Source organism: Thunnus albacares, chromosome 17, assembly GCF_914725855.1.
Source record: "Thunnus albacares chromosome 17, fThuAlb1.1, whole genome shotgun sequence".
Lineage (NCBI taxonomy): Eukaryota > Metazoa > Chordata > Actinopteri > Scombriformes > Scombridae > Thunnus > Thunnus albacares.
In genome coordinates, this window is record NC_058122.1 from 22,912,514 (window position 1) to 22,939,207 (window position 26,694).

General features: G+C 41.2%; 1 protein-coding gene across 2 annotated transcripts; it reads left to right on the forward strand.

Annotated features, from left to right (window-relative positions):
- The first annotated feature begins 544 nt into the window (after window positions 1-544).
- mpp3a (MAGUK p55 scaffold protein 3a) lies at window positions 545-26,604 on the forward strand. 2 transcript variants are annotated; one of them, XM_044330864.1, is made up of 20 exons: window positions 545-684; window positions 11,948-12,010; window positions 12,130-12,248; window positions 13,631-13,708; window positions 14,101-14,181; window positions 14,484-14,621; window positions 14,779-14,860; window positions 16,342-16,427; window positions 17,352-17,426; window positions 17,797-17,993; window positions 18,744-18,808; window positions 19,706-19,726; window positions 20,789-20,830; window positions 22,894-22,959; window positions 23,640-23,795; window positions 23,951-24,031; window positions 24,119-24,212; window positions 24,301-24,409; window positions 24,664-24,792; window positions 25,536-26,604. In XM_044330864.1, exons 2-20 carry the CDS (start codon window positions 11,974-11,976, stop codon window positions 25,713-25,715), a joined length of 1,836 nt encoding a protein of 611 aa, XP_044186799.1. In that variant the 5' UTR covers window positions 545-684; window positions 11,948-11,973; the 3' UTR covers window positions 25,716-26,604. The 2 variants fall into 2 exon arrangements, with proteins under 2 accessions (XP_044186799.1, XP_044186798.1); XM_044330863.1 differs by lacking the exon at window positions 545-684 and adding an exon at window positions 8,986-9,913.
- The last annotated feature ends 90 nt before the right edge of the window (window positions 26,605-26,694 follow it).

Sequence of the window (26,694 nt, forward strand, 5' to 3'; positions counted from 1 at the left end):
ATATTTGGGGGCTCATTCCTGAAAGTGATTTTCAGAATAAATGTTAAATCCCCAAAAACTACTCACTTATACATCTTTTGTGGTCTCTTTTGTATAACTTTAGTATAAATACATGTTAATTTTGACTGATATGTTGTCTGCAATTTTGCCTGTTTTCCCACTGGAAATAGGTACATTTCAAAATATCATCATCCAGGTCACAAAAACAAAGTTTGAAGAGAATAATAGCCATTTTCTATAATTTTTAGACATAAGCAATTAGGAAATAACACTTAACTACCCAGGAATGAAAATTGTTTTACATAGTATAAAACATAAGAGGCACAAACTGGGATTACAGCATCATGTAGGCAGTAAAATACAAAACCTCAGCCCTTCCATGGCATTCTTCATCCACTGATGTTGTGGACAGAGAGCGCATCAGAGATGTAAAGGGAGGAGAGTGGTAAGGGGAGGGGCTGAGAGAAGCAGAGGGAGAGAAAGAGGGGGAAGAGGAGGCGGACACTCAGCGGCAGCAGGTTTGTGAGAGCAGCAGCCAGAGGAGAAGGAGGAAGAAGGAAGGAGGAGGAGGAGGAATCAGAGCGAGAGAAACAGTGTGGCTGCAGTCAGGAGGGACACAAACACAGAGAGAGAGAGAGAGAGAGAGAGAGAGAGAGAGAGGAGGAGATACAGAGAGAAGAGAAGGTAAGAAGGCAGTTTCTACTCTTTTCTGTCCACATTCATCTATCTAAACATCTTTTTGTTATCAGTGTGAACACGAGGTATCAGCTGGAAGACAGGATGCTCTGTTATCCGGCGTGTGTTTTCCTTTTTTCCTCCATCTGCCAGCTGACGGCATGCTGTATGTGGGGAGACCAGAGCGCCGTAGCACTGCAGAGTGATGCAGAGAGACTGAGGAGAGAGAAAGAGGGTGGGAGGATGGGACGGAGGGCCGGCATTATGCTGTACAGACATGAGGAAGTAAGAATAAAGAGAGAGAAGGGGAGAGACAGAAAGAGATAACAGACATCTGCCTCTGCTTTGCTGTGTAGCAGTGTGGGGTGGGTGTAGGGGGGGATTGGGGAGGGGAGGGGGGGAAGCAGCATTTCAGTGACACTGAGTAGGAGTGTGTCAATTGTCAACATCAGTAGTTTCCCTCCATGTTGAAAATGTTACAAGTTTCTATGTGACCACACCCTCTGCTCGCCCCTATGATATGAGATTAGATGATGGGTGGTGGTGGTGTGGTTGCATCTGTATGTCGGTGTGAGTCTGGGGAAATGTGTGTATGTTTGTGTGTGTGTGTGTGTGTGTGCGTGTGAAAGGCATATTGGATGCTGGCCAAACATGCTTAGTGTTGCCTCCCATTACTGTCAGGGCAGTGGATTAGCCTGCATGTGAGTGCTGTGCATTCTCGAGGCGGTGAGGAGTCGAGCCAAGATGCTCGATCGTGTACTGACCGAGATGTTGTCGCTGTCAGCTGTGTGTGTGTGTGTGTGTGTGGACACTTACATAGATACAGTGCGTGACAGTGTTTCTCTGTCTGTACTGTACATGCAGAACGCACATGTGCAAACAGCTTCATTCCCTCCGCTGCTGTCGTGCACAAGTATCCAGCTCTAAATACTCAGCCTGCCTTCTGCTCCTGGCATCAATCCTTGGGTTCAAAATTCTTCACTACCACCGTTTGGAGACTGATGCGGAAATAATATCCTCCACCATATTGTAAAGGCACATAGCTAAGAATGAGAGTGCACTGTCCTGAAGCAGGGACAGGAACAGGGTTGACCCTTGTCATCTGGCAAAGGGAAATACTCAACAGTCTGCTTAGAACAGCTTGACTGAGCATTTGTTGTTTTAGTGCCTCAACGCCAAGGCATTCTCACAGCATAGCAGACAATACATTTTCATTAAGAGCTGTTATGTTCAAGAGGGTGTTTCTAATGATCCTTATACCCCCACACAGACATCACAATAACCCCTCCAGATGCCGCGTTTTGTGTGTAACATCTTCAGATATACATAGAGAGCTAGAAGTGCATCAACAAGGATACTCAGCACTACAGCATTATTTGTATAGGGACAAGTATAAAGCATGAATTTATGCCACATATCACAGCTTTAGCCTAAGCTAGTTTGCGATGCTGGATTACTTACCTCTGGAAACACTGTGGGAGAGGAAAAATCTTTAAGTGTCCACTAAGGTTTCCAGATGACAGAACAAAAGGATGTATGTATCTCAAATAGACAAATACACACAATGGTCCCCTTTTTTCCCAGACAAAGACTGACAGTAAATGACAAAATAGGTTGATTGTCCATGCCTTCCCAAAAATGACTAATCATTTTTGTGTTTTTAGGGTGTTAAGTGTTTTTTGATCTGCCACCTCTGCAGTTAAAGGTTGAGTTTCTGGCGTCTAGTCACATTATTGAGAAGGAAGCACATGCACGCTGGTGACATGATACACAGTCCTGCCTTCATACTATTCCAGTGATCTACAGGTGGCTGTAATGCACCAAGAAATGTAACAATGTGCCAGCGAAAGCAAGAAAGAAGAAGGTTGCAAGCTACACTGCATTGTTTACATGGATGTAAACAATGCAGAATTGAATTGGCTTTGCAAATATGAGGAAGGAATACATTCAACACATTTATTAGACTTCAAGAATACACATTGTTTGTTTACAACAAAACTCCACAGGGCCTCTTTAAGATCTGGTTAAGGCAAGGCAACTACTTGACTACTTTGTTTAGGTTAAAAAAATTATCATTTTGACAGTTAGTAGGGTACAGGGTGTGTGAACCCCAGCCTCTTTTATACTTATACATCCCAAACTCCTCCCTAAAATGTTTCATGGAGCAACGTCACGCTACAGCACGCTACACCAAACATAAACAAATATCTTTTTTCTGGTAAATGAAGTCATTATTTGCATGACCACATGAAGACGCATGTCTAGAAAATATAAACACAAAGACGACAGTCTCAAGACCTTTTTTTATTTCTTAGTATGTCCTGTCCTATATTTTCACATAAAATAAAAAAATAAAATGGCAGCAGTAGAAGAACTAACTTGGGCTGAAACAGTTAGTCTATTAATCAATTAGTGAAGAGAACGAATGTTAAATGTTAAACATACCTAGGCTAACACTGGGGTTGGAGTGTTCGGCAGACAAAACAAGACATTTGAAGACATTTACATTTCAAGCTCTGGGAACATGTGATGGACTCTTTTAATTTTCTGACTTAATTGATAGATTAATGATGAAAAGAAGTGATATTTGCAGCCATAGCATCAACATCATTCTTGAAGAGACAGGGAGACCTTCATACTTCTGGGTTTTATAACCCTGCTTAGCAGCTCAGTTGCATCTTCAGAAGCTCTTGTGGCTAATGCCTCACTGGATGAAGCATCAAAAAGAGTGTCAGAGAGATCTGATGAAGCTCTTGACAGTGTGTTGATGGCCGTGAGGGCCAACTGCTATCCTGCTGAACCTGCTGACGTCACGCCACCTCCAGGGCTTGTGAGTGAAAGCAGGCGAATAAAGGGGCCTGTGGAGGAGCTTGTGTGAGTGTGACAAAGGAAAAGCTGAAACAGGGACAGAGAGAATGTGGATAGAAACAGAGGAGAAAAGAAATGAGAGAGTAGGATGAAGTAGGAGGAGCTCAGAGACATGATGTCTGAGTATGTCGGCTGTGTGTTCGTGTGAGTTTAGTCCTGTGAGTCCAAACTACTTATCTATTCATGAATGAGCGAAATGATGGCAAACAACTCTGAGAATTATATTTAGTGTTACGTTGGTTTATAAACCTCTTATTTAGCACGAAATGATGTAGCTAAATGTGTCTAGATGAATGTTATATGACCAAGGCTGTTATCTGATCAGCTGACGTCTGAGCTTTTTCAGTGACCTCACCGGGACTCCATTATGTTTGTGTGATCTGTGGCTAAGCTCTTAACTAGATTTGAACCGCAAACGTCATTTTTTGCTGGAATGAAATGCAAAAAGTGTGATGTCTGCGGTCTATTTCTGGATGAGTGACGTTTGGCGATTTGACGTTAGTAGTCGTGTTTTGACGTGATGCGAGATAACAGGAATCTGGTGCTTTTTGAACATCTGTTTCGCTACAAGTACTTGCACTGATCCCTGCAGGTTTTCTGTGAGTTGTAAAGCCAGAGGTCATGTGTAAGAGAACTTGCTAATACAAATATTGTTTGTTCATCTGAAGGGGACAGTACACATTAATAAACATATCTGTTTAGACTGTTTATCATAGGGCTGCTATGGCTGTTGTACTAGCTTGCAAACACTTAAATAAAAAAGTAAAAGATATTGAAGCATTTACTGATGGTTTTACATACAGTAGGGGTCTGTGTTGGTTATCAAATATACAGATACCAAACTAAAACAATGAGCTGAAAGACTTTGGTGCTGATTCTCAATCGGATTAGTATTTAGCCATATGCTAACAAAAATATTGCTAATGGAGCTTTATTACTTGACTTAAATGCCACTGATTTAGCGTTGCACTCCGATGACATTGTTGGACTCATGGTTGACAATTTTTTTTTAAAAAAAGGATCAAAATTGGTGCCACAGAACCAGAGATATTGGTTTTTAAAATTCATCTTCCTTGTCAAAATCTGTCAACTTGAACGAATTTGTTGTCTTTAGCCCCAACTGATGCCGACTCAAGTGACATCATTTGAGGCAATATGTCAGCGCAGGTCCGTCTGGAGCCACAAAAGACTTTATACAACTTGTTTCACACATGTAATAGATCTGAAAGCAGACTGTGATGTGTAAAATCAGAGTTCCCCTTTAATACTCGCTATTAGATTGAATTTTCAGTAGAGTCAATGTTAATACTTTGACTTTTCCTGAGTACTCAGAACAAACTATTACTACCTATGATTAGAAACTATCCCTAACCGTAAGGGCACACCAGTATTTATAAACAGTGAAATTTCTGACTCAAATCACTTCATTTCAAAGTATCTTGCATAGTGTCTTGCATAGAGCGTCTTCACAATGCTGACCTTTGAGGGGATGGAGTACAAGAGTCCAAAATGGAGGAAGGTATCATATTAGTGGTATTGCACAATAAAATTTTAAATAACCCTGCTCTGCTGGGCTATAAACTACAAGAGATGCAGCATTGTTTGTAATCAGCTGTGAGACAGGAGTTGCCTGGATCCAAACCTTTGAATCCGCCCGTTCCACTGAATTGAGTTGACTGACTCGGTCTGGCATCATGACATTAAACAGCGGTTTCTCAGTTGGAAAAGCAATTGATCCAATGAGCGCCACAGGGGGACTAACGATTAGCCAATCGGCGCCACGGGTGGGACTAACACCATTGTCAAGCTGTTGTCAAGTGTTGTCAAGCTGTGCACCAGAACCAAGGAGGAGTAAAACTGGGCAGTGCTGATCAAATATAAATCAAGATGCTGTTACTGTGTTGCCTATTTCTCACCTCAAATGTTTTCAGAAACATATTTTAGTGCACTGTTTAGCTGTAATATGAGAAAGTTTGTGATCCAACCGCCGTGTTGAAAACCGACAAGCCAAAAACCAAGCATCGCCCAACTTGCAGTACGTCACCCACTAGCTGGAGCATTTAGTGGTGATCGAATCCCCTTCCCCGTGGAAATGGGTGGAGTGGAAGCAATGTCAGACTGAAGATGGAAACGGAGTGTAACAAGTTTGTCTGATATCAGGCAAAGACAGGAGTGGATGGTACAAATATATCCCCTTGAATACATTGTGTTATTTCCTGGTCAGTGACCGAGAGCACAGGTCACCATAAGGTCTCCCTACGTCATCCAGCTTAATGACTGAACCCTACATTTACCTACATTTTATCTTACATAACTGTAAGTATCACTATACTCAGTATTATCATTAGTTCTGACACACTGATGTTAAGTATTAGCTAGCTTGGGGGGGCTAATATGTGTTTATACACCAGTCTCTTTTTAATTTGAATACCTCTATGACCCATATACACAAAAGAGATCAATGACAAGATTATTGGTTCTTTCTATAATGATTCCCAATGTCTGCCACCAAGTCAGCAGCAAAGACCACTGGATGAGAGCTTCATCAGCATAATTTTATATTGCAGAGCAATCAAGGCTAATTCTTACAAATCTAAATTTTGCTTTTGAGACACTGGTGATTTTTAGGACAAAGAGAAATAGAGCTAATAACAATGTGCTTTAATTCCATTATATATAACACAACTATAACGTATATGTATTACAACTTCAATTTTGAAAACTTTGCAAATACTAAAGCCCCCCCATGGAGGTGCTCCAGTAATGACTCTCTGTGATGACCTCACCACGTTAATGTGAGAGTAGCTCAGCAGATGATGTCATCCTCGCAGGATTGTTAATGAGCTGCTACAGAGGGAGATGTGATGAACCGCACTCTTTTGATTGTTTAAAAGCTACAATTTCCAAACACATCCGTCCCTAGTTTAGAAAAAATATCATTAAACTGCAGTTTTCAGCTAATTAATCTTACATAATTGTTTGTTGTTTTCTTTAAGCTGACAGCATTGGTGGCGGCAATAACAAAGAGGCCGATGATATAAAAAAGCTGATGATGCTGATGATGAAGAGATAAGGAGGCTGTTTCTTCTAATCCTTCATCAACGGGAGACTTACTTGTCACGTTACATGTGACAATAAAACAATGAAACAGACACAACATGACACAAAAATGATCAACTGACACAAAATATTTGTTTGAAGTCAAACCCAGAGACAAATGATAAAATGTGTGAATGTTGTTGTAAGTCCCCATTAGGTTAGAAATGTTCTACTTCAGCTTCAGTCCTCACAATCATAAGTCATTTTAGTTGTAATATAATTCTGAATAGCTACATTTTTTCCTATATCAGTTCCTCTGATTTGTCTCTAAGACAAAAATAAAGAGGGGTCCCCATATCCCTGTTATACTGGTTTGTTTGTGGAAAATGTTTAGTGCACCTGAATCTGACAGTTCCATCTCCAGTTCATGCATTCTTGAGTATTTGAAGACCAAACTATAGATTATAGATACAAGCTTACTGTGTGTATGTATATATATATATATATATATATATATATATATATATATATATATAAATGAAGTTGGTGTGCTTAATATACTCAGGCACAGAAAACTGCAATTTTGATACTGTCCTCCCGAGAAAAATGACCCAAAACAACATATATTTACACTCAAGTGACTGAAGTCTTCTAGCAGCCAAAGAGAAAGTACTATAAGTTGACGTTATTATATTGTGTACACGTAGGGAGGAGGTCAGAGTGGATCGACTGGTCAACAAAACACTAGACCTTTAACACGGGGCACTGCTGTTTGTTTCCTATTTTTTTGTAAAAAACATCATCCTCTAACATTAACCAAGTGGTTATTATTGCAGCCATCAAGACGAAGGTCCCATAATATTAAGGAAGAAGTCTTTATAACCCAGACCACAATGTTTTCCTAAACCTAAGTCATTTTTGCACCTAAACCTAATAAAATCTTAACCTTATTGTTGCCACATCATAAAACGTATTTATTTTTCCAACAGTGATTTGTAAAAGACTTTGGAAAGTACAGACAAATGATTTTGTCCTGCTGATGGGGGCGTCAGATCAGAAAACGCTTCTATGTGTCACCAACAGTATATTTTGTCATTTAATTTGGAGAACTGAAAAACAAAATAAACTCAACGAAGCAAAGCTGAAATGAAAATTAAAATCGAAACAGAAAAAACAAGTCCAAACCTTTGACAACCTCATACCTTGTATCCCTGCACTGCTTCTACATGAAGCCCAAATCCTTTCATACCATATCTTTAATATAAATCTCTTTGAGAGAGGCATTACATTTTTATTCGCTCATTAATTCTCCCTGTCTACAACTTCTATCAGTGATAATATGGACGGGAGGAGCTGGGAGGAAATTTTCAAAGGTTTTCTTCGTTGAAGCCGGTTGGTTGCAAATTCATCAGTGAAAAGTGAATATTGATGTAGAATACAGAATGAAGCGTGCACTTTACCATTCCCAGAGACATGTTATTGATAATGATGTTTTTTACTCGTCTGAGTTAAATATAGTGGGGTTATAGGGAGGAAATCCCAACTGACACCCTTGAGAATAAAGAGACTGTCACTTGTGTGTTGATCCACTGATTCTCCTGACAGTATAAAAAAAAGGTGCCGCCTCCCTCCTCCCGCTCAAGTTGCTCATATTCTCCTCATCTTCCTTTCTCGCGCTGTAATATCCTCTCTGTTCATTATTCATGAGCTCATCGCCGTCTCTGTCTATGTCTCTGCTGAAGTTAATCATATTCTTATAATGTACCATCAAAAAACAAGGATACTTTTTAAAAATGCTGTAGCAGGAGTGAGAGAATTGCACTCTTGCAATATACAGTAGAAACAGTGAATTCGGACTGACGCACAGTAGGTTTTCTTTTGAAGAAGCGCACATAGATATGAAATAACTGCTCAGAGTTCGTGTACATATGTGGTTTGGGTCTGTTAAGTCACATATCTGAATGTAGTCAGTAAAACTCTTAAAGCTCGTAGAATAAATTATTACAAAATCAGGTCCCAGAGACACACACTGAAAGAAAGACAACCCTCTGAAATGAACCGAAGCTGATGGATGATCAGTCAGGACTGACATGAGCTTTATGTCATTGTAACAGCCACATGGATGAGGACAAAACTATATCAAAATTTGTGGATTCAGACAGCTGCAGTTTGTTCCCCTCTGTCCTCATTCAGGGACTCTTCACTTGCTGCACTGCATATCGATGTTGATGTTTCTAGGTTAGAGACCCTAAGGATACTTTTCTGCACTGGTAACACATTTAAGAGGAATCCCAGCTTATGTCACGAAAGAACAAATTCATACACTATGGTTCAGTGCTGGGTATACATGAAATAGGGAATTTATAATATAATATATGGATCAATGATAAGAGGTCGAGACTATGACTCTGCCATGCAAGAGGCTCTGAGGCTGCATTGCAGTGCTTTAAGCTAAATGCTACCGTCAGTTTGCTAACATACTTACAATGACACTTTGCTAAGTAGCACCAAGTACAGCTGAGGATGATAATAGTGCCATTAGTTTTGCAGATTTGTGAACGTAAACTGTTGGACAAACTGGAATTTTAGCCTGATGATGACACAGGAGGAAGTTATCACAATTTGCCCCAAGGGGAAAAAGGAATACCTGTTCCAAATTTTGTGGGAATCAAGAGACGTTTCATTACAGACCACACACAAATGTGAACTTCATAGTGGTACTAGAGGAAAAGTCAGGGGATCACTGATAGGATCAAAGATCTGAGTGGCTTAAAACTTGAACAGATTAGTGTTAAGGGTGGTAACACGAACTTTAAAAGTAATTTCTTAATTATTAAAATCATCTCATGATTTAATTATATAAGGTTCCCACCCAGTTCATTTCACTTTGACTGTGTGGGATAATCCAGTACTTTATTCCTCTGGCTCCTCTTCCTTTGTTTAGCCTCTCTTGATTTCAAATCTCAGACCTGCCATTCCTCACCTGTCCTCTAGCTGTCACTGCAGTTTACTACAGCTGCTGCTGCTGCTGCTGCTGCATGCCACCTGACCCAATAACCTGCCTGCCCAGCTGCTTCACATTAGCCATTAGCCCCAGTATGTAAAGTGGACTGGACATTCTCAGTTTATGTTGTCTCAGCTTCCTACCCTTGTTCCTGTTCAGACGACCAGCTGCCTGCCTGCATTCATACTTTGGTCTGATTTACTACCTTCACATTGCTGACTGTGAGCCTTTGACCAAGTAAAAACTGCTTTTACCACACTGATGTCAGTCCAGTCTGTCCAGTCTGTACTCGTTTCCAACCACCTGGGCCAGTTGTCAGTATTGTTTGTAAGTGGATTACATGCTATGCTAGCACTTTACAGGCTGTTAAGGTAACAGTTTAGATTCAGTGTTGTCTCAATACTCTTTGTCTCCTTCAAATGGTGCTAGTGCAGGAAAATAACCTTGATGTTTTCTGTGTTTTTGCTTGTCTGCTGCAGAGTTAGTTTCTCTGTCTCTTTTTGTAATTGTGAGTCAGTGTTTCCAGATTGTTTTGACATATTCTTGCACAATAATTGCTTAAAATATTACAAAGAGTGAAGAGAAAAACTCAAACTGCAGACTTATGCACTTAAAATATGAAATTAACCGCTAAAGAATGTTTAAGAATAATTCTTATCTTCATATATCAACTTTACAATCTCTGTGCACTATAGTTACTCACGATAAGTTGCATCACTGTGGAAGGCCCCTTTAGGGTGGTGCATACACTAACATGAACAGCCCCGTAATAAAAGTATTCTTTGTAAAGCTTCTGTTTGTTTTACACATATTGTACAGTACAAAGCAGATAAGCACACGGACGTCAGACAGGTTAAGGGATTGCGCATCTACCCCTTTTCCAAACAGACTGCATAGAATTTCTATCAATATTTCAATAGAGTAAAATGGGTAGGTGGTATGATTATATAAGTCAGTATTTAGATATCATATTGTTGAAGAGTTATCTCAAACAAGCCCATATTTACCTAAACTCATACAGCCTGCCTCCATTATTATATAACATTATTGCAAAGGCAAACTATTCTGACAAAGGTCAAGTGACAATGCAGAATATAATTTATATGAAAATAGTAATATTTATCACAGCTTCTTGAGAGTTTTGTCATCGGATCATAGTGGGACAGAATTGTCTGTAGTTATTGATGTATTGAAGTATGCAGAATATTGAGTAGAGTAGCAGGACTATTGATCAGTAAAAGCTGTAGCAGTCTGTCCAGTTCTCCTGCCGACTGCACTTTGAGTCACTCACAGATCTATCAGTATATAATGTATACATACTGATATTATACATTGTTGTCTATGTGTTATTTAATTCAGTCTGTGTATGTATTGCATTGAGAGAAAAAACATGTAATTTAGGCCTAAAATCTGTTTTTCTTAAAATTATTATTTCAGCTATTTTCCAATATAAATTAATTTAAGCTATTTCCAACAATAAACTGCCTTGGTTTGTTATTATTTAACAACACTGACACTTATTTATACAAAATTCCTGAAACAAGATCATCTCAACCATTGGCTTATTTTATTTTATTTAAAATAAGCATTGAAGGTGCAAAATGAGACTAAAACACGCATTAAGATGGATGTTTTTTTTCCAATATAGTAGTCCTCGTATGATGTAATTGCACAAATATATTTACCTATAGAGTTATTACCTCCCCCCAACCCTTCCCCATCAGAAAGAGGAAGTCAATGTTTCACAAGTAGCGTTACTGGATAGGGCCGAGAGGTTAGATTTACTACACTACACACTGTACACTACGCATACATCCTGCAGATTAATGAGCAGTCTGTTAAGTGAAAGGCTTCCTTTCTGTCCTATCGGTGTTTCCTCAGCTTTTCCATTACTCAGAGTGCTATGACACGGTGCTTCAATTATTTCGCACGGGTTTGTGCCAGAGCAGCCCACTCTCCTGCTCTCTCAAACACCAACACAAAGCTCAGTGGGCCTGATGCAAGCCAGCGTGATTAAAAGTGCCAGCAGTGACTGTTTATCTCACTGGTATGGCTCAATAATGCAAGCAGACTTACGCATACAAAACCTACACATTCACACGTGAGGTAACTGCGTGTAAAATGCAGCCTGGATTTATAGCATGAAACCTACAAGGAGATGACGTATGGCTATGAGCGCTGCACATGGGTCCCAAGATGCTTTTACATGCTCACACAAACACAAAAACACACTTCCATTTTTATGTATGAGAAGTAGAAACCCCTTTTTTTATCCTCCCAGACAGTGAAAGCAACAGTCAGCATCCATATGAGAGTGTGAGGAAATGTTTATTATAATTTCCCTCTTTCTCCACCTCCCAGGTTTCCCCTCCTCACCTCACTGACCCATGAAAGAAGCCATGCCGGTCCTCACAGCAGGAGCAGGTGAGATGAGTTGGCACAGATGCTCGACACATATTGTCCATACTGCTCAAAGCTAGCTGTGCTCAATCTGTTTATGTTAATATACTGCGCATGGTTTCGTTATTCGCTCTCCTCCGTAGGGCTGCATGAAACGTTGGCCCTGCTGACCTCTCAGCTGCGTCCTGATGCCAATCACAAAGAGGACATGGTGTTCCTCAAAGATGTCTTCAGCGAGAGGAGCTTGGGATACCTCATGAAGGTAAGGAATTCTTGTTATTACTTGAGAGTCTGATTCCATGAGTAAACGTAATATTTACATGTGGATGTAATATGCAGCTATGTATTGTTAATTTTATATATTATAAAAGTTTCTTGGTTTTGGGAGACTGGCCTGTTCATGAAGTTACCCTCAGTGACAACACTACAAGTCCTCCACTCTAAATGTTAGAGCTTTTTAGAGCTATGGTTAAGATTTAATTAAGTTTAGGCAACTAAAACTACTTAGTTATTGTAGCGGAAAGGTTACACCCATGGTTAAAATAACTACTTGATGAAGGATTGAGGACTATTTGTAGGAAATAGGATACAAACAGTGGTCTCCTGTGTTAAAGTTAAAGGTTTTGTAGCCTCCATCAAACTCATGCTACCTTTCCCTCTGAGAGAAAATTATTTGTGCAATCACAAGAGGTCGCTCGCCAGGAAAACGCAAAGATAACTTGTTTTAGGCAGCGGGAGAAACAACCAATACAATGTTGTTTTTTTTGTGGTCAGAACAGGTTCTTTAAGTAGTAAGATAGTAGCATCATCCAAGATACTGTGAGAATACTGTAGCAAGTCAAGCCAAGTCAGTTTTTATTTCTAGAGCCCAATATCACAAATTTCAGCCTCGGGGGGCTTTAGAAATCTATACAGCGAGACAACATCCTCTATCCTTTTAACAGGATAAAAAATGGAGGAAACCTCAGGAAGAGCGACAGAGGAGGGATTCCTCTTTCAAGACGGACAGACATGCAGTAGATGTTTGTACAGAATGGAGCAAGAAAACAAAATTATAGAAATTACAGCATGACAAAATTATAGATGGATTGATAACATCTGGGCAACTTTGTAGTAATTTAAGTTTTAGTTTGGCTTGTAGACTCATAAGGTTTACAAATTAAAAATGACCAATGCAATATAGTCAATTAATAGGTTTATTTTGATATGTGTATCAGGTGAGCCAAGCAGCTCATGTCTTTGGTCATTGTTTGTTTGATTTTTTTTTTTTTTAGTATGATATCTCAGATTTAAAAGTTTTTGGTAAACTTGGTGGAAAATGAGCCCAGGGGCATTGCAAAAATAATTAATTTTAATACTACATTGACTATTTTCTCAGCTGCGACAGAACTTATTTGAATAAAGACAAATATAGCACAAGAACCCTTTCTGTGTCATGCATCTCAATGAGATCAGGATCCACACACAGATTAAAAAAACGTCACGACACATTTCAAGGATTGTGCAGCCTGATGCAAAAAAAAAACACACCTCTAGACTCGGATGCATATGTACAGTATTGTTTCATATCACTTGACCTTCGGCTTTTGCAAACCTTTTCCAAAACCTCACTTTTTAAAAGAACCAAATGTGTTTGTGTTACAGATTCATGAGAAGCTGAGACAGTATGAGAGACAGAGTCCAACACCTGTCCTCCACAGTGCCTCATCCCTGGCAGAGGATGTAAGTTCATCACACATGCATAGACACACACACAATCCTCCCACACACACACACCCTAAATTATTTTTCCATTTGGGCACAGCAGTCAGTCACAGTGTGTTAGCTCCGACGGAGAAGCAACGCAGGTATCAAAACTGAATTTTAATGTTCTCAAAGTGCTGAATCATCCCAATGCTCATCTAATGAAACTCCACATCCTGCTGCTCTCTGGCTCTCAACAGTTATCAGGAGGAGAGAAACTGCTGACCTTAGCTGCTCGTTACTTATCTTCCTTGTGTGCATATCTGTGTATCTGTCTGCATTCCTTCTACAGTAAACTGCAGTGTGCATTACCGTGCAAACACATGCACAAGTTCATACCAGGTGCTCATGGTTCATATGTGTGTTGGCAGGTGGCAGAGGAGCTGCAGAGTGGACCGATGAGCACAGAGGAGAAGGAGCTGCTGCACCTGCTGACCTCACCACATCTCAAGGTAAACACGTGAAAATATTTCAAAAAGGATCCATCAAAAAATAATTCAAGTCATGTTTGGTCCTCAATACAAACAAATACAGTACCACAGCTACCACAAATCCAAAGAATGTTTCACAAATAATAACATGAAGTAGTAACACTATTGTATGTCCATGTGGCATTTGTCCTGACAGAGATTTCATTTTCCGTGACACTAGACATTCACAAATTCATCTCTGAAGCTTGTTTACAGATTCTGGCAGACATGAGGCTGCTCTGTCAGCATTGTAATCTCAGCATGTCTGTTTTCTGTCCCATCAGGCTGTTCTCTCGGTGCACGACACCGTGGCTCAGAAGAACTTTGACCCCGTGCTGCCGCCGCTGCCGGATGACTTTGAGGACGATCTGGAAGAGGAGTCGGTGAAGATTGTCAGGCTGGTGAAGAACAAGGAGCCTCTGGTGAGTTGGGACAGAAAGACGGGGGGTGGAAATTAGAGCATAAAATCCAGTAGGAACATTGGATGAAAAAAGAAGGGATGTGGGATGAAACATGGAACTGAGACCTTTGCTTTTTTTCTGTTAATGATCCTATTCCTTCTGTCTACATGTACTCCAGGGAGCCACCATCAGGCGTGATGAGGCCACGGGGTCAGTGATTGTGGCTCGGATCATGAGGGGAGGCGCAGCTGACCGAAGCGGTAAATTTAGCTTCTTTTCTGTTTGTCATTCTGGGATTTCGAAATGAGGTCATGAGATGAATTTTAAGGGTCACAACATGATAACCTAGGTATGAAATGAAGAAAAATTCCCCCTCTATAAACAGTCAATTAAAGACATTGGGTGTGATATCAGAATCTGCCATAACAAAACAAAAACAAATCATGTTTATTATGTGTCTGCATATTGTTGAATGTAAACTCACTGTGCTGTACAAACCCCCATATTCCTAGAAACAATACCAAAACATTGACCTAGCTACAACCTGCTCACAACTTGAGGACATGCTTTCTAGGACGAGTGGTTGCAAGTAGGTATTGTTTTGTATTAAGGGGCACAAGCTACAAAAATTGGGATTCACTGACCTATATAACAGTGTTAATCATTTTTCCCCTTCTGATGTTAAAGTCCCTTCCACATGTGCAATTCATGAACAACTGAAGCTGGTTTGCTAATGTTATGATGATTTTTGGGGGACATTTGCTGTTATTAAATAGTTATAGAAGAGTCAAGGATGACATGCAAAAAAGTTCCCAGCGTGGATGTGAACCAGGACATTGCAGTTATGTAGCACAGCCCTGAGGCGGGCTGAGCCACCAGGACGCCCCAAGAGGCTTCTGGTTTTCACAGTGGTGTGAGAGCATTTGGGTGTTTGGTAACCAGTGAAAATGAGGGAAACAGTTTCATAAAAAATATGCGTATGTGTGTGGGATAGCAAATCAGAAGCTGATACTGTAATGACATTGAGATCAAAGCCACAGGGAGAGAGAGAGAGAGAGAGAGAGAGAGAGAGAGATGCATCACAGCAGTGAGAGCAGGAAGAGAAAAATGAGAGGGATAGTGTGGTGGTTGCTGTTTGAAATCCAAAGCTCCCCACAAGTCCCCAGAGAATCAATCACACATAATATAGACTCAACAAAGATCCTTTCATGGATGTTACCATGGAAATATCAGCCACACATAGGTGTGTGTGCGGTATTTGGCATTAGAAACATGCTGCGAATGTAAATCAATCAGACCATTAATCATTGATGTCTTCCTCCCTTTTCTTGCTGTGTCAAGTGATGAAAAAAAAACTCTCATCAATGCGGAGACAGAAGCTGTAGAGAGACTCCGGATTTAGCCTCAGGCCTCTGTCTATGTCTGGTAAATGCATGCATGTTCATTATATGAGTGGGATAGCACAATGGTGTGTCTGCTATGTGCTTCTCTGTCCTGAGGGGAAAAGCGTATCGATCTTACCTCTCACAGTCTTTGGTTTCATTGTTGTGGCTGCGGCTAAAAAGATCACAGCCGAGGATAGAAGCTGCCCATATCTGTGTATCTGACAACAGTACTGATGTTAAGATACGACTGATAAACCCCGAAGACCCGGAAAGCTCTGTGAAGCTTCTTTGATTGTCATTGATGTTTTTCTGCCCACTCAATCCGTGCCTTAATAGCATCTCTCTTCTCCTTATAGGTTTGGTCCACGTAGGAGATGAGCTCAGGGAAGTCAATGGCATCTCTGTGATCCACAAGAGGCCTGATGAGATCAGTCAGCTGCTGGTAAGACAGACTTTAGCTGCTGCTACACATTTAAAGGCATGTAGATACAAGAATATAGAGGTTCTCCATCACAAATCATTTCATCTGTAGTAATACTTTTTGGAAATTCTATTTTCCAATTAATCGTGATTTTCAGTTGAATGAATTCTAACATAGATCTTTATTTCTGCGTCTTTTCTCAGAGAAAATGTGCACATTTGTGCTAGATTTTATACGTTGATATTGTTGTTACTTGTCATATACAATATGGTAGAATTTTATTTTCCCCTTTTGCCTGTTTTGTAAACTGGGAAATTAACTATACTCTGCATGTTTTGCAATTTTATATTCACAAGAAAACTCATGCTTAGACATGACTACAAAAAAAAAAGTGTCTTCCCGGAATAAATTCTGAGAAGCACTTTCATATTTATGCAATATTGGTATTCATATTTATCTGATGTAACTGAATCTTCAAAAACTGAATCTAATTGAACAAAATCAAATTAAACAGAATCTGGACTTTGTGAATCTAATTTAACTGAATCAGCGGTGCCAATGTCCTCTCTAGTTTTTAATTATAAAGTCTAAACCCAGTGATATTTTGCCCCGGACAAAAACACTGATGTGAAAAAATGTGAGCTGTAAGGCAACCAACCACGATTTTTTCCCCCCAATATACTCATAAGATCTTGCATCAGTTCCACACAATGTGTTATGATTACTCTTCTAAATAAATGTCAGTAGTAAAGACAAGTGCAGTAAACTCATGTGCATTAGACTCTACTGCATCTCTGTATTCAGTTGCATGGACTAGAACTACACAAGAAATACAATAAGAAAATATATTTTTTCTAGGATTATGACAAAAGTGAATCTTCACCTAAAATGTTCTGTATTCCCCCCCCACTTCACCCCAACCCCCTCTGTCTATCTGTGATCTAGTCCCAGTCCCAGGGCTCCATCACTCTGAAGATAATCCCTGCCATTAAAGAAGAGGATCGGCTAAAGGAGAGCAAGGTAAGATGAAACGAGAGTGAGTGAGCATGCTCAGTGAAACTGCAGAGGAAGCACAAAATATGCTAAACATTGCCTTAATGTACTGTGAGATTTAAAGTAGAGTAGTGGTCTTTTAGTGTACACTGCTGTGATCCAAGATGAATGGTTTCCTTAAAGATGCAAAACACTGAATAAAAATAGTAGTTTCTTATCAATTCCAGAGGGTTAATTTGATCCTTAGACAAACTAGTCAGAGACAGCTTATTTACAATAATAAATATCAAAATAGGGGGCCTTTTGCTCTCCGTAATTCTCACAAAGACTTTCCTATCACTCCAAGATATTCATTACCCAGATCTGGTAGTAAAGCAGCCTGTATGTTTCATTCCAGGTGTACGTGAGAGCCCTGTTCGACTACATCCCCTTGGAAGACAAGGCCACGCCCTGCCAAGAAGCAGGACTCCCCTTCAAGCGGGGAGACATCCTGCAAGTCGTGACCCAGGATGACCACACATGGTGGCAAGCGAAGCGCGTGGGAGACAGCAACCTGCGGGCCGGGCTCATCCCCTCCAAACAGTTCCAGGAGAGGTGAGAGTACCGTGCATCATGTGTCGGTAGACTTACATTAAAGGAACAGAATTAAAATGAACTTGTGGTGTAAACTAATCAGTGCAAGGACTGAACGGTTCACCCACACAGTGTGGATATTTCTTTTATCCAGCCATTTGTAATCTGTTAAATCCACATTCATGTGTTCCATTTTGAGGGGTCAACTATGATTAGATGGCGCATCAGAGCAGTGTGGAAAAAAATAAATTGAAACACAGCCTTGAACACGCTGATACTGTGCTGTAAGTGTCATAATCCGTCAGTAAGATGATCTCAGCAGGCTGTAAGATTCGTACCAAACACTGCAGCATCTGTTGGATTAATAAACAAAGCTCAAACACAGAGAAAGACACAGGTCAGACTGAGAAAACCTACATGGGGTCTTTTGCAGGTTAAATCAATGTTAAGGATGAACACACTTCTGTTGATACTGTGGATTCCTGCTGCACTCTGAACTCTGGGTAACGATAGAAGAAGTCTTGTCTTCTGTGAATGTTTTTTTTTAATGCATCAGTATGACATACAAAAGTAGCATAAGCTCAGTTCTGCTTGTTGACGGGCATCACACACGGTTGCATGATCCCCCTGGCTTTTCATGTTTTGAATCTTTTACTCTGCCTCACTGACATTCCCTCCTCACCTTTCGCTCCTTGTGTATTTCGGACTTGATAATTCTTTTTCCTGCCTTCATCTTCTATGGTTCTTTTGTTCTGCTGCACATTCCTCCAGGCGACTGGCCTACAGGATCAAAATGGGCACGCTACCGAATCCAAAATCCCCTAAAAAGCCTATCTGTAAGTTTCTGCCTCCCAGGATTCCACTACATTTTCAGCATTATTTCACAATTACAGTTTACAAACTGCAGCTCTCCGCTCCCTACTAATGTACTCCATCACTGTCATTAGAGGACAATAATTTCTCCGCCGGATAAATGCAGCAATGTTTTCATTGACATTTATTGACCTTTTTTTTGCTGGTAATTGGCATTCTCAGAGGCATTAGTAATCATTGTCTGTTCTTTCCGTGCTGCTATGTAGACATGTTTTTAAAAGGGATGAGAGAGAGATGGAGGGGCACAGAGACGGAGGGGAGGGATCACAGATATGAATTAATCTCTTTCATGTTTGGTCCATCTGGCCGGCGAGCAAGGCTGTAAGTTCAGCTTAAGTAGATCCACACGGCGTTACGACAGGCGCCCGTTGAGATACAATGCCTCAACAATATATTACACTTCTCACTTTCTCACTCGATGCTATAGAGGTGGCGTGTAAACAGCCAGGTGAGAGGGTAATATGAGTGGTGGCTCTTCATGGCGCATAAGCTGCAGGCGATCCGATTAGGCCTGAGCCACGGGGAGACAACAAGGGCTTAGCAATATGGCAGCTAGCCCCGCTACGCCACACAGCAGCAAGCCTGTGGGGACTCTTCTGTCTCAGCCTCTCTCCACGCTCCTCCAGCTCTCTGATTAATTCCCCTAAATCCCAGCTGGGGCCCTTTAAATGCAGTCCCCCCCCCCCTTCTTTTCCCGTTAGTGACGTCATTTTGACAAAAGTACTTATATTTAGAATGCTTTGCTTTCATAAATATACAAATCTCATCCTCTTATCTGCCATCTACACAAAAATAACCTGTCCTCTACCTACACTAATAATGTTTTACGCTATCTTCTTCCTTGTTGCACACTATATCAGACGACCAAGGATGTGATAAAGGTGGGTACATGTGCGGCCACAAACGTGATTCATCCAGAATACGCAGACACATTCACACACACAAAATACACAATAAGAAAATGTTCATAGAGGACTCAAAGCCTGTGTGTGTGTGTGTGTTTGTGTGTGCGTGTGTGTGTGTGTGTGTGTAGCTTGCATGTGTGCTAGTGGGGTGTGCATTTGGGATTTCTACTGCTTCTAGCTTAATTCCCCCCCCCCTCCTGCTGTTAGTGTACCAGACCAGAATAGAGATCCTTTGCCTGGCTTGTTTGTGTGCGTGTACTGTACCAGGTGATGTGCAGGCAGAACAGCATCTCTGGAGACTTGAGTCCAACCAAGCAGAGGTTGTTAAAGATAACAATAGCTCCTCTTTTCTTTTGCGTCATCCTCAGTCCCCCTATTATCTTTTGTTCTGATTTTCTCTCCTCATCTTCCACTCTGCTGCAGTTTCAGCAGCTGTTCTGTTTCTGTGCTGTAAAAGAATATTTTCCACCCATCCTTTTGTCTATTTTCTAAAAAATCAGTGCAGATTGTCACTCGTTATATTTGATGAAAGGACAGAATATAGATGTAGATGAGGAAGAACACATATTTTCTTTTGTTTTGGGAATTGTGGATTTGTAGGTTTCTGTATGTGAGCACGTTGTACCTCAGCTGTGCATCTTTGGAAAGGCCAGACTTGTTTACATGAGTGTGTGAGTCACAGAGACTCAGTTCACAGCTGGCTCCCCTCCAGATGAAGGGTAGCCTCCTCTTTCCTCTCCTCTCCTCTCTTCTCCTCTCCTCTTTTGTCCTCTCCTCTCCTCTCCTCTCTCATCAAGGCTTTGTCAGTAGCTGTTCCTCCAACAGCGTTCCTTCATTATCTCTTGGCTGCCCCTCCACTCTCGCCTCCTGCTGTCTGCCTGCCTGCCTGCTGCCTGCCGGCCCCGCCTGCCCTCTCCAGTGCCCACGGCCCGCCCCCCCTCTTTAACTCTTCCAACCCCTTCAATTCCTTTAATTAATTCCTCTTCCAGGTCTCTTACCCTGTGCTTACCCCTCTTTTCCCTGCTTGCCTCCCTACAGAGGACTGTGACTGTGAGGGCTATTTCAATGGACAGTACATAGGTGAGACCGTGCACATCTTTCTCCACCTCCTTCTCCCTTTCTGCTCTTTGCCTGTTGCAGCCTGGCTGTGCGCTGGTTTCCTGGTTGCTTTGGGCTTGGGGATCACAATGAATGCTTGCAGGGTTGACCTGTCTGGGCCCAGGGTTGAAGGATAAGAGGAGGGGTGAAGGTTTCAAAGGATCAAGAGATGGGGTCAATGCCAGGGGTTTGGGATCTGAAAGGATGAATGAGGATCTATATTATATATTTTTTAACATACTTGACAAGAGAATAAATGTACAGATGTAGAAAAACATTTAACTACCACAGTGTTTGTCCAAAACATGAAAGGAAAGCGATGTAGAAAAAACATGTAGGAAGTATTGTCTCACACATCTAGAGGTGCCAATAACAGATCTGTCTCTTCAGCGACTCCAATACATAATTAGAGGTAACAGATAGTTCAGTGATGTGTCAAAGGGTCGGATATCACAGTACAGACGTAGACTGTATTACACCAGCACAAATTACTAGTTCTAATCAAATCATTACAGAAGAATATGAGGTAACACTTTTTCTGAGTCTCTAATTTGTATCTAATTTAAGTGTAATTTGTTACTAGGGGAAAAAGAGATAGTGTTAACTTAAGTATTACACCTGGTACAGTTAACTCAAAATAATTGTTAGCATAACTTTTCAGTTTTTTTAAAGAGTGCACAGCAGGTCAGCTGGACATGCAAGAATGTTAAATTTGTTTGCTAAAAGCAAGGTAAAATTTCAATAACAAATTAATGATGAATGAATATTTATGTGGATTGATTTTCCAGAAAATTCTCTGCAATATTCCCTGTAATTAGTATTAACGTACATACAGACGGCTGACAAATTAAAGGAAAAACCGGTACAGGTCTACAGTAAGGGGATCTGGTTGCTCTGTTATTCTGTGGGGGGCATTTTACTGATATCGTTTGGTCCAAACATCCCTTAGAGAGACGGGTCGCTGCAAATCAATACAAAGTTATTCTGAGTGATCATCTTTATCCTATGATGAAACATTTCTATCCTGATGGGAGTGATCTCTTCCAGAATGACACGAGGGTTTGATAAGTATGAAAATTATATGAGTCATATGCTATGGCCTCTGCAGTCACCAGATCTCAACCCATTTGAACACATATGGGAGATTTTGGACCAATGTGTTTGACAGCGCTCTCCACCACCATCATCAAAACACCAAATAGGGAATATCTTTTGGAAGAATAGTGTTCATCCCTCCAGTAGAGTTCAGGGACTCGTAGAATCAATGAATCAACACCTTTCTAAGACACTTTATGTTGTTTTTTCCTTTAATTTGTCGCCTGTCTATAGCTCTATACAGGAAACCTAGGAATATATTAGGAAATTATGGACCTGGAGAGAGAAAATAGCAAATATTACTGCAGAAACTGTAAAATATTGTTATTTATTGCAAAGTAGGTAGCCAGGCATGTTATGTTTCCAACAGGCTTTACTGAATTCAAATTGGGATGGAGGGAATGCATTAGTCCCCTTTATCCTCAACCCGTGTCTAGCCTTCCACTGACCTCCCCTCCCTCACCCTTCTACAGCCCAACATGACCCCCTCCCCCCCCTCCCCCCTTGTTTGCTCCCTCACATCCTGTGAGCTGCTGGAATGACGATGTGCACACAAGGAGCGATCGAAACACAGCTGACAGCTTAACAGCGCCTTCTCACTGTAACATAAGATAACTTAAAAACACATTTGTGCTTCCTATGAACCTGTACATTCAGCAGTCTGCTTGGAGCTGTAAACCCGCCCCTTCCCCTCCCTCCGCCCAACCCTGCTTCCTAGCAGTGTTTGGATCCTCCTAACCTCCTGCCCTCCCGCCCTGCATCTAACTGACTACCATTGCTGCTGTGGCCAGTGCACTGCTTCCCCTTTTCCCCAAAACACCCCTCCCTTCCCCCTCATGAGGGCCTGCTGCGTTGGACGCATTGCACACTCAACCAGGCACGTTTGCTGCTCGTTCACCCTGTGTGGAGGTGTGAGGCTGGGTTGTGTGATGCTCTAACGCCAGTTATAGTCTCTCCTAAGTGTAAAGCAGTGGCGCCCTCCTGTGGCCAGGTGTTTTCCTGGGAATTTTATTCAGGTACAGTGCCCGGCTTATTCCCTCAGGTACACACCACTGACAGGGGGATACAGACAGTCCTGGCAATGGGAGACCATCATTTGCCGTCACTGACGTGGTGTTTCCCAGGGCCAGGCTGTCCTGTCTGTCCTGCCTCAGCACTGTAGCCTTGTTCAAAGCAGCATGCCTTGTTTGGACCATAATGATAGAAAATGATGTCTATCTTGGGTAAATGGAATTTGATTTCAACTGCTGAAAAACTTATCATTTAACAAATGCATCAAATATGCCTAACAATGTTTTTGCTTAAAATGGAGCAGAGTCTGCTTCCTTCTCAGGCCATGTTTACAGCTGCATGTGATTCAAGTTTTGAAGTCTAATTGGCTCTAAGTTCCACTAATATCTCACACTATCAAGTAGTCCATTTATACTACAGATAAGAGTGAGCTATTCTAATCCATGTGCACTGTTGACAAATGTTTTTAATGCATGATTATCAGTGGGTTGGTCTTGGATTTATTCAAAACATGTTCACTGCACTTAATCTAATAACTATATTAAGAGATTATGTTTGCATCATGGAAGTTGTGCACTTATGTGATATGTAATATTGTGAAAGCATGTTTTAAAGCTCATGACATCTAACCCGAAACCTTTTATATTTTCTGCACCTTTGTCCCTTCTCTCTGGCCTCGCTGTAGCTGGTCTGCGGAGGAGTTTCCGGCTGAGTCGTAAAGACAGGCAAGGATCTTCCGGTGAGGGCTCAGATCCCGGAGATCCCGACTTCTTGACCTATGAGGAGGTGACTCGCTACCAACAACGGCCTAATGAGAGGCCCCGTCTGGTGGTTCTGATTGGTACGACTGAGTCACTGGATGATTCAAATGCTCTTATATGATGATAGTGACATCAAGTGGATCAAAGCCTGTGGTGCAACATACTGATGATCTAGTACTGACATTATTTATCTTTTCTTTTTTTTTTTTCTTTCACACACAACCGGCTTCAAAAGGTTCTCTTGGAGCACGAATCAATGAACTCAAACAGCGAGTAATTGCTGAAAACCCACATCGTTACGCAGTGGCTGTACCACGTGAGTCACCCATGACATCAATGGACCAACATTTATTATGCACCATGTAGTCACATTCACTTAACTTACTCTTTTGTCTTCCCACAGATACCACCAGGCCTAAGAAACCTCATGAGAAGGAGGGTGTAGAGTACCACTTTGTAACCAAACAGCAATTTGATGCAGATGCACTGAACAACAAGTAAGTTTCTAATGACACAACGTCTCTTTTGTGTAAACATTTATGATTTATTTCTTGCTGAAGTTAACGTTTTGTTGTTTCTCCTCAGGTTCATAGAGCATGGTGAATACAAGGAGAACCAGTATGGCACCAGTATAGAGGCTATTCGCTCTGTGCAGGCCAAGAATAAGATGTGTATAGTTGATGTGCAGCCTGAGGTAGGGGTCATATTGCAGCCATTTGAACCCATCTTGTGTAATGTACATCCAAAAGTATCACAGTCCACTATCATAACATGTCAGATCCTGCAGGCAGCAGCAGTTTGCTGAGTGGATGAGGGTAGGCAGTCATACTGTATCTGCTCACTGTGTGGAGAGTGATGCATCATTGTTGACTTTGTCCTTTGTCCTCTGATTTTTGACCTCTGCTTTTGCTCTTTGTTCTGTTATATACTATTATATATATACTCCAGGCCCTGAAGAGGCTGCGAACAGCAGAGTTCAAACCCTATGTGATATTTGTCAAACCCCGCGTTCCTGAGAGCAGACGTCGGCGCAGTGCCGCCACCTCACCAGGAGGGGGAGACCATGGCCGCATAACAGTGAGTGTTAATTTTTCTCTTTGCAATAAAGCTATGCCGGTTCAGAAACTGGATCCTCTGGAGTCCCATTTCAAAGGCTTTGCCAAATGTGGCTTTGAAGTATTCCTTTGGCTGAATCTGAGAGTACACACATCTTTTGCAGTCCTAAATATTCCATAATCCACTGTGCACCTTTAATGGAGGCTACTCTTGCCAATTTATTAAGCTGGAGAATATAATGTGACCCCCCTCATATCGACTTGGTATTTGTGTTCAGGAGTCACTAGTAAATATTAATACATAAACTGGAAACACTTGAAGGTAGTTGAAAGGTACAGCAGGGTGTAAATATTGGATGCCAAACTTTACTGTTTGTTATTGTTGCCATGCATGGTTAAACTCCAAGCATTATATTAAACTAAATGTTATGTTATAGGGATGTATTTACCAAGAGAGACAATTATAGTTTTGCTCTCTGTGAGGAGGAGCATGTTCAGCCTTTAAATCCTATGAAGGTACGTCCTACAAAGGACCTGAAAGCAAACTTTGATTTCTGGTACCCACCTTCATGGTCCACATTCTTCAGAAGCTACATCCTTTAAAGAGGGAGAATCATGCACATTTGCCACACAAGCCATTTTATGTCCCCTTTAAAGGATGTGGGCCATGGAGGGCCAGCAGGTGACTGCAGATGACTCGCTCAGAGGATCCAGCCTCTGTACCAGGGCACAGCTAGTTTAAACCTGTATTTCTTTCTCTAACAGGATGAGGACCTCCAGGAGATGCGTCAGTCTGCCATTCAGATTGATCAACAGTATGGACACCTGGTGGACCGGGTCCTGATCAAGGAGGACTCAGCCAGTGCCTGTGCAGAGCTGAGAGGTATTTTGGAAAGGCTGGAGCGAGAGTCCTTCTGGGTGCCTCTCAGCTGGGTGCGGACCTAAACCTATCCTCCTGCATCTTCCAGAAGAGCTTCACAGCCAACCCACCAAATTCTGCACTGGTCTTCTCCTCATGAGCCGATTCCCTTTCCCTCCCAAAGGCCTTCTGGCCAGCCTGGGAGTCCATTGAACTCCCTCTACCTGACTGACACAAGGCTCGTCCGGCAGCCATAAACTGAGGCACCAAAGGGAGAGGATGATGTCAGAGGAATACCTCATTGTCTGGGGTGTTACAGCAGATCTACAACTCTATTGGCTCAAGGCCAGTTAATTGCCCAAAACTCAGTTTTACTGTCACTCAAATGTTCGCTACATTCTCATGTCATATTTATTCAGGTTTGGTTTGTATTTAATTTATTAACTTTAAAGATGAGGGAAGGATGAAGGATGTTTGTAGTTTAAGTGTTTTATTCCTCACACTGTCACTCTTTCTAGCTGCATCGTTCACTAGAGCGTGTCAGGTTTGGGATCCTACTCAGAGGATTGCTCTGTCAGTCAGCTTTAATGTGACTCCTGTTGGAGTAGTTTTAGTAGCATGTTTTTTTTTTAGCTCCAAATTTTTATTTAATTCAATGCTAATCGCTGAATGCTTCCTGTTAAGTCCTACTCCTTATACATCCTGGACAGCATAAGAACCAACCCATACATTCAGCAGAAATAGAGTAATTAAGATTTAAGTGAATGCAATTTGAAATTTCTCTTTTTGCTAAACCATAAATAGAGTTTCCAACAAATGGACAGAAACAAAAATATTAAACTGGAATGTGAGAATCTTATTTTCTACAAAACATTGTTTTTAGGAAACGCATGACAACTGATTATTTAATCTCAGATGTAAATATTGTAAATGTTACTCCTTGTGTGCCAACGAAAGATCTCGTAGCACTTCAATGCAACCTGTTTACCTGTTGATCCCTGGAAACCCACATCTGTTTGTGTGTAAAATAATACGCCGTCCACACAAAGTGTGTGTGTGTGTGTG

Excerpts from the sequence above, each read along its gene's own strand:
- mpp3a (XM_044330864.1), top strand. The coding sequence starts at position 11,974 with ATGAAAGAAGCCATGCCGGTCCTCACAGCAGGAGCAG. Across the intron at positions 13,709-14,100 it reads CCTCATCCCTGGCAGAGGAT|GTGGCAGAGGAGCTGCAGAG; the intron begins GTAAGTTCATCA and ends GTGTGTTGGCAG. Across the intron at positions 24,410-24,663 it reads TAGTTGATGTGCAGCCTGAG|GCCCTGAAGAGGCTGCGAAC; the intron begins GTAGGGGTCATA and ends TATATACTCCAG.